Genomic DNA, 14649 nt, shown 5'->3' with positions numbered 1-14649 from the left:
TTCACTGGTTTCTAAACGTACTTTATTGACTAAATGTTGTGATTTGCTGCATGCAACTAGAAACATTTTTTTTGCTAAATTACATCTCATACTCTGTACAGGTCATTACACCAACTGTGAATATGCACATTTCAACCTGTTGGACGCGGTTTTGGTGCAAAATTGGTCCCACGCATTTGGAAAGTTGCTAAATGAACAAATCTCTAATGTAAAACAGATCAGTATGGCGACAGAAGACAAGCACAGGAGGGACTGGGATGCACACTGGGCCGTGGTATATATGGTTACTCAGCTGTAAGGACAGGATGTAATGTACAGACACATATCACAAAGTACCACCACACATAGAGGACGACATGGATGTTGTTAGTGTGGGGATGGGTTAATATTAGAAACGTGCATGTTTCATGTGATGCCTGTCTATGCGATTGAGCACACACACACACACAGACACACACACACACACACACACACACACACACACACACACACACACACACACACACACGCACACACTTGCAAGTTGTGCCCTTATTAAAATGCCATAGCCAGTCTGTGTAGCAGTGAGGGCAGTCTCAGTGCTTCATATCTTAATCATGATCACCGCCAACCAGTTTCTGTCTCTCGTTTCATGGCCGTCTCAGTGTCTCTCTTTCCGTCTTCTTCAGGTTAAGACGCATTAAAAAGTCCTCCAGCTCCTAAAATCTTCAAAATAAATGTCCGCACGTCAGACACCATCTATTTTATTCCTGTAGGTTTGTTTTGGAGGTTTCCTGTTGACTAGAATGGAACTGGGTTGTCTCATCACTCAGGTTGGTTTTGCCTTGTTGCAAAATTGAAATCTGGTTGAGTAGCAACTGTCCTCTGCAAAACCGCTAACAATAAGAGCTGCGTTTATGTCCCGTCTTGCGATTGGTTTCTTTTATTTTGAAAGGACTTAGCTGAGGACTTTGAGAGAGGTGTAAACTACAATGGGACACAGTTTGGTTGACCCAAATGTTGATTTTGGGAACTTATTTTAAGAGTCCTAGTGTTCTGCTTGACAAATATGGAACGCATTCTCACTCCCAACTTCGGCCAGTGGCCCAACGCCTCTTAACTGTGATGCTCTATACTTCCATCTTCACAGGAAGTTTAGGCCACAAAATGACTTAATCGGGGTTAAGATAAGAGTATGTTTGATGACTCTGAGTGCGAAATTTTATCTTGACCTTAGACTCACTAGACAATAAATAAACCAACTCAGGAGCTTTTAACTGTGAGATGCAGGTAAAAGATAACAAGTGGCCTTTGAGTCAAGATTTTTTTTTGTCATTCACATTTCTTGTGCACAAATCCAAAATGCACTAAACTTTAATGCTTTAGGGTTTTGTCAGTCAAAATGATTCCTCGGATCAAGGAAAAAAGAGATAAACTGACAGCTGATAAAACAAAAGAAAGAAAGAAGGGAAAGAGAGGAAGAAAATGAGAAGGAAATAAAGTAGAGAGGAGGTTAGGGGAGGATATCAAGAGAGGAAAGGTTGGGAGGAAAGTAGCCAAAAAAGGACAGGATGAAGAGAGGAGGGAAAGAAAAAAGAAACGAGGAAATAAATAAAAGGGAGAGGAAGAGTTGTAAAGATAAAAAGAGAGAAAGTTGATTGGCTCTGAAATGTTTAAGGGAGCTGTGACGTACACACACACACACACACACACACACACACACACACACACACACACACACACACACACACACACACACATATACACATACAAACACACACACCCAGCGTAAGCTAGCAATGGTCTCAGAGTGGTTGTCCTCTTGTTGAACTCACACACACACACACACACACACACACACTCACGGTTCACATGGTGTTCAGGACACTCCCATTGGGATGAGCAGTCATCGCCATGGTTACACAGACACACACCAGTGTCCACCAAACACACTGAAACTAAAGTCCTAAGTTATGTGTGTAATGCAAACACACGTGTCTTGTCTGTGTGTGTGTGTGTGTGTGTGTGTGTGTGTGTGTGTGTCCATAATTAATTTGTTTCCCACTCTCTCTCTCTCTCTCTCTCTCTCTCTCTCTCTCTATCTCTCTCTCTCTCTCCCCCAGTCGGTCTCAGTGTCTCTCTCTCTCTCAGTTGGTCCTCCTGTGTTTCTGGTGCCAGAGCGCGGTCGGCAGGTTCTGGCAGCCCTGGTACTCTCGCCGCATCTCGCCGTCCGTCAGAGGCGGCGTGGCGTTGCAGGGGGCGCCGGCCAGCGTCACGTTTAAAAGGCCGGCCCACGGCTCCAGGAGGCGAGACATCTCAGTGTTCTGATGACATCACGGGGGAAAGAGGTGGATTAGAAGATTAAGAAGATAGAAGATAAACCCTTAAATGTGATAAATTACCTTTCCCAGGTGGTCCAGCAGGCAGCTCGCAGGGCTGATGTAGGACCAGCTGCTCTCCTCCCAGCCAGGGTTCAACCTCTGGTGGTTGTGGGTCTGCCGAGTCTGGCTCTGGATCAGAACCACGTTGAGGTGTTTCTGGGACCCTCGCAGCCTCTTGGACAGAACGCCGCTGTAGCTCTGATCCACAAACAGCAACACGCGCGTCGCCCTGCAGCCGGCCAGGTCGGCCAGCAGCTCGTTGACGGAGTATCGCTCCTTCAGGTCGGCCTGGAGAGAGAGAGAGAGAGAGAGAGAGAGAGAGAGAGAGAGAGAGAGATGGTCGTAAGTATCAGTCACAGTGAATTTTGAAAAACACAATTCTAAATCTTCTTTACAGCCATTAATCGCAGGCTGCTGGACCCAGTATGACCGCGTTAAACATTTCTCTGTAACCCTTCAACCAGATGAGCTCATATCCACATTTTGAGAAACAACAACAGGAATCCATTCGTCTGGGTGGTCCTCGTGTGTGTGTGTGTGTGTGTGTGTGTGTGTGTGTGTGTGTGTGTGTGTGTGTGTGTGTGTGTGTGTGAGATCAGAGGAATCATCTTATCAGGCTGATAATGGCTCCCATCATTTCCATCATTTTGTTGGTGATGTGCTTTGAAGACAAGTCTGTATCTGTGTTCCCTATACACACACACACACACACACACACACACACACACACACACACACACACACACACACACACACACACACAGACAGACACACACATAGTCCGTTTATGCGTGTGTGTCACTCTTACGATGCCGTTGAGGTTGGCGTCCCACAGCAGCATGGCGCCGTCGTTGCGTGTCGGCGAGTTCAGGTAGAGAACCAGCGTGTCGGCGCAGTGCTGCTTCCTGCAGACGTACGACACGTGGTTACGAATCACCGCTTTCTCCGTCGCCGAGTACACACCCTCGACATCGTCTGTGGGGGGGGGGGTAGACATGTGGTAGAGATGGTTCAGTCTTAGCTTTGGCTGTTTTGGACCCAAACAAAGGAAAAAAAACTGCTTTCATGCTTTCATATGAGGTTGCTCCCGGGCTTGGGGATCTGACCAAAGTCTTCTATCACGATAGGTCATTTCATATCTGGATATATCACGACATAGCATGTTTTCTGGTAATTTGATGAATAAAAATGTTTTGACAAATCGACAAAGATAAAGTACTGCATATTTTTCTCATTAAATTAAGAACGTTGCTGCAAAATAATCGGATTTTCTGAGAAAACGTGAGTTAGTATGTTCTTGTAAATATCCATTTAAACGACATTTAATTGTGTACCACGATATCTCGATATGTACGACCTCATCATGGTACGATTCCATTGTGAATTATCGCCCAACACATGACCGTGAAGTCACAGAAAAGGAAGTGGAAGTTGGTGTTTTTACGCCATTGTTGGACGGAACAAGCTGCAATGTTTAAAGTGCAATTGTCAGACTTAAATTTAGTGGTTTAGTGAGACTGAAGCAAACATTTCTTTTTAGTTTGACTGTTCCTACCAGGAAGCTGTCCACTGCTGGCGAAAAAGGTCTTGATGTGTTCTTTGTGGAAGCCGTTGTTCTGCAGCATTCTGTAGAACCTCTGAAGGTTCTCAACATGACGCTGGAACGTCATTTGCTGCTGCCAGCCACCTGCAGGTAGTTACACACACACACACACACACACACACACACACACACACACACACACACACACACACACACACACACACACACACGTTCAGAGGGCAAAGCAGTCCTGTCTTTATTAGCCGTTTGATTTTGATTAGCTCCAGAGAAACCAGGCTCTGTGTACATGCGGCTACTTTATGGGTGATATAAAGCGGAGAATGTGTTCAGACGTGTGGGTGGTGCCGGAGCCTTGTAAAGCCCGGTGCAGCTGTTTCACAGCTCATCGTTATTATGATCCAATGTTTCGCTATTTATCAACACTACAAGGGCCTTGCACTACGTAAACTCTTAGGTAAGTTGGAACTGATAAAGTGCCACCCAGTTTTGGATTTAATACTTTTGTAATGTGTCAGGGTTCCTACTCATTTGTAGAGGTTGTTTTCCAGGATGCCATGCGCTAATATGTTCCTCTCAGTGGAAGTCTGATTTAAACTCGTGTCAACTATGGTTTAAACTTACTCAAATTTTCCAGGAAATTTGACTTTTCCTCTTAATTTGTATGTGTTTTCCATGACAAGCAAGTTTCGTCAGATGTTCTCCAAGGACGCGTGGGAACCCTGTGTATGTCATACTGGAGATTGTTTGTGTTTTGTTCCGTGAGTAAGAGGCTTTACATTCAAATTGTATTTTGTAACTGTGGTATGTGTTGGCTGGGAGGGGGGGGGTTTGCCGAGATTGTCGAGTGTCTCTTATGTCCATCTGAAAAACAGAAGAAGAAAAAACAGGCACAAACTGTCCTACCTGAGATGAGCACAGCGTGATCACAGGTCTGGTAGAGTCGGCAGGAGAGGTGAGTGGCCAGCGGCTGCTGGTGGCAGCGTCTGGTGTTTTTATTTAGCTCGCAGCTTGAGACGGGCAAACTGGGCGAGCCCATCGGCAGTGGCTGAGGGCATCTCGCGAACTCTGCATGGTCTGTTGGAGCATGGGGTGGCGCGTCAGAAAGTGTACAGGTGCTTGTCTCGAAAAACAACTTCTAAATAAAGCAGAGCCTCAAGTGCTGAAACATTCAACACATTTTTTTTTCAGCTCCAATCAAACTGGGTATGCTAGAGTACTCAACGGACAGTGGGAGATGCACAATCAACAGTTAAGGAATACTTAATCTCCACAAATGTGTAGCATGCCAGAGGTGGGTTTGGTTGGTTTTATCCCATGGATTGTCTGTGTTTGCCATAACAGCGTGATAACATTTTCCCAGCACTTTTTCTCACGAGGCCCAGGTTGCTGGCAGAGCCTGCAGGTGTGGGTGGTCTTGGCATAACATGAGAATAATTCTGCATCTCACTCAGAAAGTCTCCTACCGGGAAAAGTGAAACAGAATGCCACTCAAGCTATAAAGCTTAACAACCCTAATTTAACCCAGCGATTATGTTTTCTTCACATCTAAAACTTGATAGAAAATTAGTCGTGACATACTTCAAATGGATGTTCTGTTACTCGTTTCAAAACATTTGGGTGCATTGTCGTGAAATTTGGCAGTGGTATTCGAGGTCCCCAGAGGATGAATCCAAATGAATCCTTACTTTTCCCCGTGTCACCAGCAGGTTGACATTTTTGTCTGTGAGTGAAATATGTCCACAATTCCTCTGTTTCCCCCCCCTCAGTCAAACACTGTTTCCTCTGTCAGCACTGTTTGCGCTGTTAGCTGCGAGCCACCGGCTCAGCCTTTGCCATGTTGACAGTCGTGTGGGGGCAAATCGATATGCTCTGGATTATGCATTTATTACTTACCAACACATCTGAGCCTCTGCGTCCGGTTGCTGTCTCCGACTCCGACCACCAGTGGAAGGAAGTGGACTTCGCAGAGCCCTCCAACGGCTCGCTCCACCAGACGGCTTCCACCGCTAGTGGTAATGGCGCTGCCGCGCAGCACCCCGCCGGCCAGCCGACCGTGTCCGTTACCCATAAGCCTCTCTGGCCCGGATTGGCGACGCTTGAGCTGGTTCTGACAACGACCCTTCAGAGCCAGAGTCAAACACTCCTCGCCTGAAGACACAGAGAGAGTGAAAGACATCTTGATGACAAGAAGTTTAGATTAACTGTTTCTTGCAGTGGGAAATGAGGATAAACGGGCCATCGCTGTCAGCTTGGCCTCCCCTAATAATAATAGTGTATCGCTATGGTCCAGGGTCCCCTAACAAGTAAATCTGACTGTGATCAGCATGGCTAGAGATGAGTGAGAACATGTGTAGCATGAAAAACCCTTGTATCATTGCAACTGAATCAAATTCAGCTCAACAGCTCTCTTTCTTCCTGCCCTCACCAGGTTAAATGGGGTCTAAAGAAAGTTTCACTTTAAAAGACTTTGGTCCAAAACCATCTGCAGGACCCAGCAGGGGGCACAGTGCTGTGTGTTTGTGTGTGTATGAATAATTGACAGGTGTGTGTTCGTGTAGCACAGGGCCAAATTCACCTTAGCATCTGGCCCTAACCGCTCTCACAGCGGGAAGTCAACAACTTGCACTTTCAAACACGTCTCTTTTACAGGACTTGCGAGGACCATCACAGAATAAATGTCCCCTTGGACTATTTCTACATGAATGAAGCACTTTGGAAACACTTCTTTTACTTTCACTTTTGGCCTTTTATCCACAGTAAAGACATTGGCCACCACACAAAAGTGGTGCTTTTTTAGAAACGCGATGTTCGATTGTCAACCCTTTTACAGATATGACCAAAATACTCTCACTGTAGTGTCACGGAAGAACTGCCCGTCTCCTCCTGGATCTCTCTGTAATCACTCACAGCATTTGTTAACGATGGGCAATTTCTCTATACAGCAATGACAAAATCTTTTGATTTCTGCTGTCAAGTGCAAAGTTGATATTTAGCACGTGGTTGAAAATGCTACCAACTAACCAACGTTTACAGTAATTCCTCAAAGGCTGCATTGAGACAAAAGAAAAATATAGTTATAGCTGATTATTTTGAAACACAAAATTGTGTGGATGGATGGAAAACATTGAAGATGAAACGTATAGGACATTGGATTCACCCGTCATTGGATTTACCCCAAGGTATCCTGAACAGTGGTCTCCTTGGTGAAAGTCTACTAACAGTGTTTGAGAACAGCCTTTAACTTTTCCTCCAAACTTAAAGGAGAATTTATTTACAATTTGGGTTTTATTTTCAGTACTTTCATAGCATTGGTCATTTTGTAGCTAAACTGGAATTATCTTTTAATCTAAACCTAATTTTAAATACTCCATACTGAAAGCAGCAGCTAAAAACAGTCCATAAAGGAGTGAGGATCAATATTCTGACCGTGCAAATGTTCTCTTTCTAAGTCTAACCCTCGAGTTGCTTTTCACCAAAGATAGAAGTGCAAGTACACACTTGCAAACACACACACAGAGACAAAGATATATCAGATGTTGCTGTGGGGCAAAAAGTGCTGAAGATGTAGCTGGGTCGGACCCCCACTGAGCGGAAAAAAAGTGTCCAGCATCGCACAATGAGCTATAAATGGAGCTTTCAGAGGGTGAGACCACGCACATCCAACTTTGACTTTCTCTTCTGCTGCAGTTAAATGCAGAGCTTTACACGCACACACCCTAAATATGTACACAGATACATGCACACTGGGTGCCACTGATTCAAATTGAAATTCATAATCACACAGAAAGAACAGAAACAGGCATGTGGACCTTTCAGGAAACCTAATATTACTACTACATATTACTGTTAATACTACTTTTAAATACATTTACGTGCAGAGCAACTGCAACCGCGTTGCTGGTCACGTTTACCAGGCTCTTTTCCTAAATGTAATCGTTGCCTGTTTTTGTGAGACGTTGTCACTGACGTGCAAAACTGATGCTAGATGGGCACGTAAAGCATCATACCGTGAAGCTAAGTGCTACTGACCAAGCTGCATTATTTTATGTTATTTTGGTGTGAGAATGTGTTGGCATTCAAAACATGTTCAGTCAAATTTTAAAGCATCAAAAGCATACTGAAGATGAGCCTGGTTTGGAGAGCAGCCAGGGACATATACAATTGCATCATCCGCATAAAGATGGACATTAACGTACTGATTTGGAGGTATGATTATTATTATTATGAACAACGGCAATTGTAATGGACCAAGACTCGACCCCTGTGGCACCTCATTAGAGATTACTATAACTTTTACTTCTTCTCTATCTGCTATTACTGCCATTCCCAGGGGCACATTGGCTATTCAGAAGTTTGGGAAGTCTCCCAAACTGCGTTTTTTATTTTTTTTGATGTGAGTGGTTATGGTTCTCGGCCGTAGCGCGGGCCAGCCTGGCTTCGCAACTGCAGACAGCACAGAGCGGAAACACCTCCTGTCAGACTGGGCCAATCTAATGCGTTCAATATTGTTTCATTAATATTACTTTGAGATGGAGTTCTAGAGTGCAGTTTAGTTGTATGGAAACGTAATGTTGTAGGAGACAGTGTTGCAAATTTACAGACAGGTCTTTAATACAAAGGTAAAAGAAATGAAAGACAGCCATGGTTCTGTTTAAGGTTTGTATACATTTGTAATGTTTGTTATTGCATTAAAAAACTGCTGACTCACCCAGGTAAATGCCATCCAGGTGGGAGCATCTCTTCTTCGTCACGTTCACGTCCACATAGAAGAGGACCACCGGGTGTCCAAAGTTCTCCCCGGGGCTCGGATCCAGCACCAGCACGGCATCATGGGCCGTGGAGCCGGGGAAAGACTGCTGCTGTCTGTGGTGACCTCCATTCAGCACCTGGCCGACACTGAAACCTCCCCGTGGTTTGGAGCTCACGGAGCCGCCCGACGAGTCCGGCAGGATGGCCAGAACTTTGTCTGAGTTACCTTTGGGGTTCAGGAAGAATAGTGTGTAACTAAAGTCAACAAGAGGGAACTTAGAAATTCACACTGAGTTTCAGTTGTTCTTTGTAAGGCGGTGGACGCCCGTCAATCATATTGATCACTGAACCAGTCTCTTTTATTGGATTCTTTTGACTGATTTAAATACATTGAGTCAATTTTCCCACTTCTGCATTCCAATATCAATAGAAAATGTATTCTTTGTAATCCTTCCTCACACACGGCATATAAACACATCTTGAAATAGTTTGACTGTACAACATATATAACACTTATGTCTTCTTTAGACTCCAAAATACACATTTATCTGTTCATTTTACGACTTTGTCCATTTGTGTCTATAGATTTCTCCTAAATTCACCAAAAGTTACCATTAGATAATGCCTCATTTGCATATTTAAACATGCAATTTCATTTGTAATACAAAAGATAATTGTCTTTAAGTAACCAACTGGAGATATTTCATTGTCAGATCTATTATTTAATTAATTTGACTCTCTTCTAAATGTCTGTAATTTAACTAAACGTCTCTTTTAAAGGACTTTTTCTCTAAATGGAGTTTTTCTCAGACTCTGATCCAGAAATCTCCTCTTCAGTAGTTCTGACATCCACCAAACTTCACACCTTCATTCCTCTCTGTGTGCTGAAGCTTTCTACAGAGGGGTTTGTTCACACAGCATTCAGAGCATTCATTTATAGAAAATTTTATTTGTAAAAACATGGTAATTGTTTTTTTGTTTTTTTATGGCTGTTGACAGTATTTACAGATTTATGTAGTTATACAAGTCTTACATAGTCTGTAAAAACCTTTGACTCTAATATGTCAACAAGATGAAACGATATTTTTTTATCTGGCTTTATCCAAAGTTCAGAGTTCTGTTCTGGAAGATTATGCAAATTAGGGCATATTTGATAAGATAATGCCTCACTTCCATATTTACGCACATCCTTTCAGTTACCCTATTCACCTGGTGTGTAACCTTACATATAAGTGTGATTACTTATTCATATTAAAATAAATAAATAAGTATAATCTGTCACAATTTAAAAAAATGTGCAATCAGAATATTTTTTTAAGGACTTGATTACATTTTTTATTCCATATTTAAAATATACTTTTATGCATGTTTTTGTAAGGGTCATTTGATTTGACCAACTGTAAATGCTGAATATGCAAAATGCATTTTAGTTGCATTGAAACATTTTTTTTTATAAATCCAAAAGTATTCATATAAATGTACTTTTTTGTAATCCTATACAGATCACATTACTATTTAGAAAGCTACTATGTAGTTTGTAACCTGAACCTGACCCAACCCAGTTTTTTTTTCTTACATCAACTGCTACAAACTACACCAAACGTTCACAAACAAACTAACCCGGGGCTGTTTTGACCTTCTTTGGCCTCCATACCTGCAGCTGTGCGCGGCTCCGATACGTAAACGGCCACGGCGGACAGTGGCAGGTGGGCGAGGCGCCTGCACTCGGTCTCGGAGAGGGAGGACATGCGGAGGCACCGGTCCAGCTGGTCCCGCTGCAGCGACTGGAGGCCCGAGCGGACCCAGCGCTCCAGCCGGCCCGGGGCCACGCCGCCCGCCGGGGCCACCGCTGCAACGTGGAGGACGAGGATGGAGAGAGGAGCTGCAAGAAGCACCAGGAGCCTCATTGTCACACCCTTCTGGCTCTTTTAAACTATTAAAAGAGTATTTTTTTCTTTTCGTCCTCCTTTTATTGTTCTTTAGTTTTGTTTTATTCTTCTGATTTGTCCTTGTTTGGCTCCTTATTCTTCCTTTTCCTCCTTGATTATTCCTTTTCTTCTCTGTGTCTCCTTTAAACCCCCTCTGTTTCCTCTCTATTTCTCTTTTCTTCGTTACTCTTTTCCCTTTATTCCTCTGTATCTTTTTTTATTCCGTCACTTATGACTCTTCACTCCTGTGTTTCTTTAGCTTCCTTTGACTTTGTTAGTTGGTCCTTGAACTTTTCCTGCTTTATCTTCACCGAGCTGCAAATTCAGATTCCTTTTGTTGTTCTCTTCTCTTTCTTTCAGAATCAATTATTGAAAGTTTCCAACTAAAAAACAATGTTTTCCTTGATTTGTTTTCAGGTTGATATTCCGTCTTTTATTTTTCTTCCGAGAGTGCACACAAATGTTGGTCTACAACATCTTTAATCTAAAAAAACATCCTCCTCTTCTGTTTCTTCTCTTTTTGCTTTATTCCTCCTTATTTTTCTGATATTTGAAAAAAAGAGCAAAACCTTGTGGTTGTGATTTCCGTCTTTTTATATTTTTCTTTATTTACTATCTTCTTCTCTTATCTGAGTGGATGCAACAGACACCAACATCCTCTTGTGATTGTTCCGACAATGAAACCCTTTTCCTTCTTTTCTCACGTCACTTTCTCTTCTTTATTCTTCTTTTCTTCTGGTTTTCAGAGGGTACGATATATATCCAACAGTCCCCAAAGGCTCCAATTCAGACTTTTTTTCGATTGTTCTTGTGTTTTGTTGATAGATTGACTCTTCCTCCCCCTTCTCCTCCTCCTCCTCCTCCTCCTCCTCCTCCTCTTCTTCTTCTTCTTCTTCTTCTTTATTCCTCTTTCGGAGGAAAGATTTATTTCAGCCGAGCCAGACGGAGCAGCTTTAGGCTCTGTGTTGGTTTGGAAGGTGATAGATCATCCTGGAGTCAGAAAAGGTTGTCCTCACAAAAAGGAGACTCAGAGGACAGATCCTGCTTCTTATCTTCTTCTGTCTTCTGGGACAACCAGCTCGTCCTGCAGACTCTTTGCTCCCAGTGGCACTTGAGACTGGAACGTCCTGCAGCTCTGACAGAAGTAGTCCTGCTGCTCAACCCGCTCACTGCTCAGCTTCAGTCTGCTCTCTCTCCCTCTCTCTCTCTCTCTCTCTCTCTCTCTCTCTCTCTCTCTCTGTCTGCAAGCTCTGACATGCCAGTGGGATAGAGGGGAGGATATGAAAAGGGAAGAGTCCAAAAGGGAGCAAAGGATGAGTGGGAGAATGATGGGAAGAGAGAGGGAAGGAGCGGAGGAATGGTATGAGGAAATGAAATATGAAGGGAGAGGGGTTGAAAAACAAAACAAGAGATGGACAGGCATGAAAGAAGAAAAGAGGATATTAAAAGGGAAAGAAAAATACAAAAAATTAGAGATGACAGGATTGGAAACGACAAAGAACAGAGAACAAAAAGAGGAAAGAACGGTGAAGAGGGGTGAGAAGGAGCAGAGCAAAAGGAAAGAAAAGAGGGAAGGAAACAGGGAGAGTGTAAATGAGATAATCAGGCAGAAAATATTGGAAAGTAGGAGAGAAAGAAAGAGAAAAGTCAAGTGGATGGAAAAGGATCAAAGAAAGAAAGGCCGGTAAGGAAAGGAAACTGTGAGGAAGTGAGGAAAAAGACGGAGGAGAGAAAAGAGGGAGGAATAGAAAGTGGAAAGGGAAGGAAAGAGTAAAGTGAGTGACAGATGGGGGGAAAGAAAGAAGGAAGGGATGAAGAGAGAAATGGAAATAGGAAGGAAGAAAGGAAAAGAGAGACCCAGAGGAAGAGGGGAAGAAGACAAAAAGAGAAAGGAAAGGATGAGAGTGAGGAGGCAGGGAAGGCAAATATGGAGAGGAGAAGATTTTTAATAATGGGACACAAGAAGAGTAAATAGTGAAGAAAACCAGTGGAGAAAGAAGGGAGGAGAGGACACGAGCGAAGCCAGGAAAGTGACAGAGGTTTGCTGTTGTAGGCCTTCCCTCCAGTGAGCCCTCCAGTGGTGAGATATGTGTAGTACAAGCCCGTCTGGTCCTCAGCAAGGAAACGAGGGTATAGTGGACGAACAGAAGCAGTTTGAGTGGACCAAAAAAGAAGGTTTCTTTGCAGTGCAAATTTTAGAAATGAAGCTATATGCAGTTAACTATATGACAGCAATTGCATTTAATGAAACAAACTAAACTTTTTTAGACTTTAGATTTTTTTAAATTTGATATTCCAAACAACTAAGGAACATTAAGTGCAATTTTTAATGCTTGGACTACATAACAACGGCATATTCTACTTACCTCCATCTTTCTTTTTTTTTTTTCCATTTTTAATGTTATTTATAGACTAAGCTGTCTTCATTCTATTTATTTTAACATCTCTATATTTATTTTAACATCTCTATATTTTATTATCAGTAGATTTTCTTTTGTTATTATCTATATAACGTTATGTATCTTGTATTAACCCCACTAACATATCTTTATTTATGAAGTGTATACCCCTCTAGTCAAAAAATATATCTATATTTATATATATAAGAGTGCATTTGTTTCTGTATTGAAAACTATTTCTATAAAGTTAGATTGTAGACAAAGATAAAATAACTAATAGGCTGAATGCCATTGTAAAAGCGGCAGATGGTGAGTGCAAGTGATACAAAGCCATGTGTACATATACCAGATGTCAAAACAGTCAACGTCATAAATAAATCATTCACAATAAGTCAAATAAACTATTTAAAACACAAAACGCACACAATATATAATTAGGTATCCATTCAGTATTTGATCATATTTTACTCTGATATTTAGTTCCTGATGTTATTATGCAGCTATTTAATAAAATATAGATGTTAAAAACTTTTGTTGAATGTTGGTGTTGTCGACCAGCGGAGGGAGCGCGGATTCAGAAGCTAACCCGGAAGTGAGGCGGAGAGTGTGGCTCTTGTCCTAACAGACGATCTTCGGTTCGTGATGTTTCACTCGGACTTTTCAGCCAATTATGGTTTGATCATATTATATTTTGATATTTGTTACTGATGTCATTATGTAGCTATCTAATGAAATGTATATACATGAAAAACTTTTGCTGAATGTTGTTGTTGTTGTTGACCAGCGGCGGGAGCGCTGATTCAGAAACCAACCAGGAAGTGAGGCGGAGAGGAGCGTTGCTCTAGTCTCAACAGATGATCTTCGATCGAGATGTTTCACTCGGACTTTTCCAGCTAGCTAACGTTAGCTAACGTTACTTCAACACTAGAACCTCAACCCTCGACAGGCCAACGCAACAACATGTTAGGCACATTACGTGTGGCGAAGTACGTATGAATACATGTCTGTGTTTCATTGTTACCACCGGTGGGGGGGTCTTTGAAACACCCAGTGGCAGTTGGTGTTGTCTTGGTCGGTTTTTTTTGTTTTTTTTGCTAAGCTAACCTTAAGCTAAGCGTGAAGCGGCGTGTCATGGCAGCGCGCGCACACGTGTGAAACTAAACGTTGCTTTAATCACCGATAACACCACTGGCAACATCTGTACATATAACGTTACGTAGGATGTCTTGCTTTGGCGATACCGGCTTAAGCTAGCTCACGTGGCTGTGATTTCAATGATGGAGTATCTTTTTTTTAATATCACTCACAACTTTGCACACCTGCTGTGACTGTTAAGTATGAGTTTGTATCACAAATGTCATTAAATAGGCAAAAGCCATGGTGTTAAACGTTATTAGTGTAGTTTAGCTCAGTAGCTATTGTTCAAAGGGGGGGGGGGGGCTTGTAAAGTGAAAGTTATGTAATTAGTGAAAGTTATTATGATTGTAAATACTACTTTTGAGCATTACAGGCTAATTGAGACACACAGCACTTCCTAATACTATTGAAATGTATCTCAATATGAGTTTGAGGGATTACTTCTTGGTCTCCTGATGATTGCCCCTGTTATTAGAGGACTAGCTTCTCTCAGACTGACTCTGCTTCTCTCC

The 14649-nt window shown here is 42.5% G+C and overlaps 1 protein-coding gene across 1 annotated transcript; it reads right to left on the bottom strand.

The window, feature by feature from the left end:
* Positions 1-12544, bottom strand: si:ch211-67e16.11 (uncharacterized). The gene is made up of 8 exons (XM_068734195.1): positions 10328-12544; positions 8633-8899; positions 5818-6072; positions 4828-4998; positions 3916-4047; positions 3169-3335; positions 2382-2648; positions 1-2303 (listed from the first exon to the last, which is right to left on the bottom strand). Exons 1-8 carry the CDS (start codon positions 10578-10580, stop codon positions 2127-2129), a joined length of 1689 nt encoding a protein of 562 aa, XP_068590296.1. The 5' UTR covers positions 10581-12544; the 3' UTR covers positions 1-2126.
* Positions 12545-14649: the final 2105 nt, after the last annotated feature.

This window comes from Cebidichthys violaceus, unplaced genomic scaffold (assembly GCF_023349555.1).
Source record: "Cebidichthys violaceus isolate CVI_PGR_0920_01 unplaced genomic scaffold, fCebVio1.0.p SCAF_61, whole genome shotgun sequence".
NCBI lineage: Eukaryota > Metazoa > Chordata > Actinopteri > Perciformes > Stichaeidae > Cebidichthys > Cebidichthys violaceus.
Note: the sequence above shows the minus strand (reverse complement) of the source record. Positions and strands in the feature narration are given on the sequence as shown.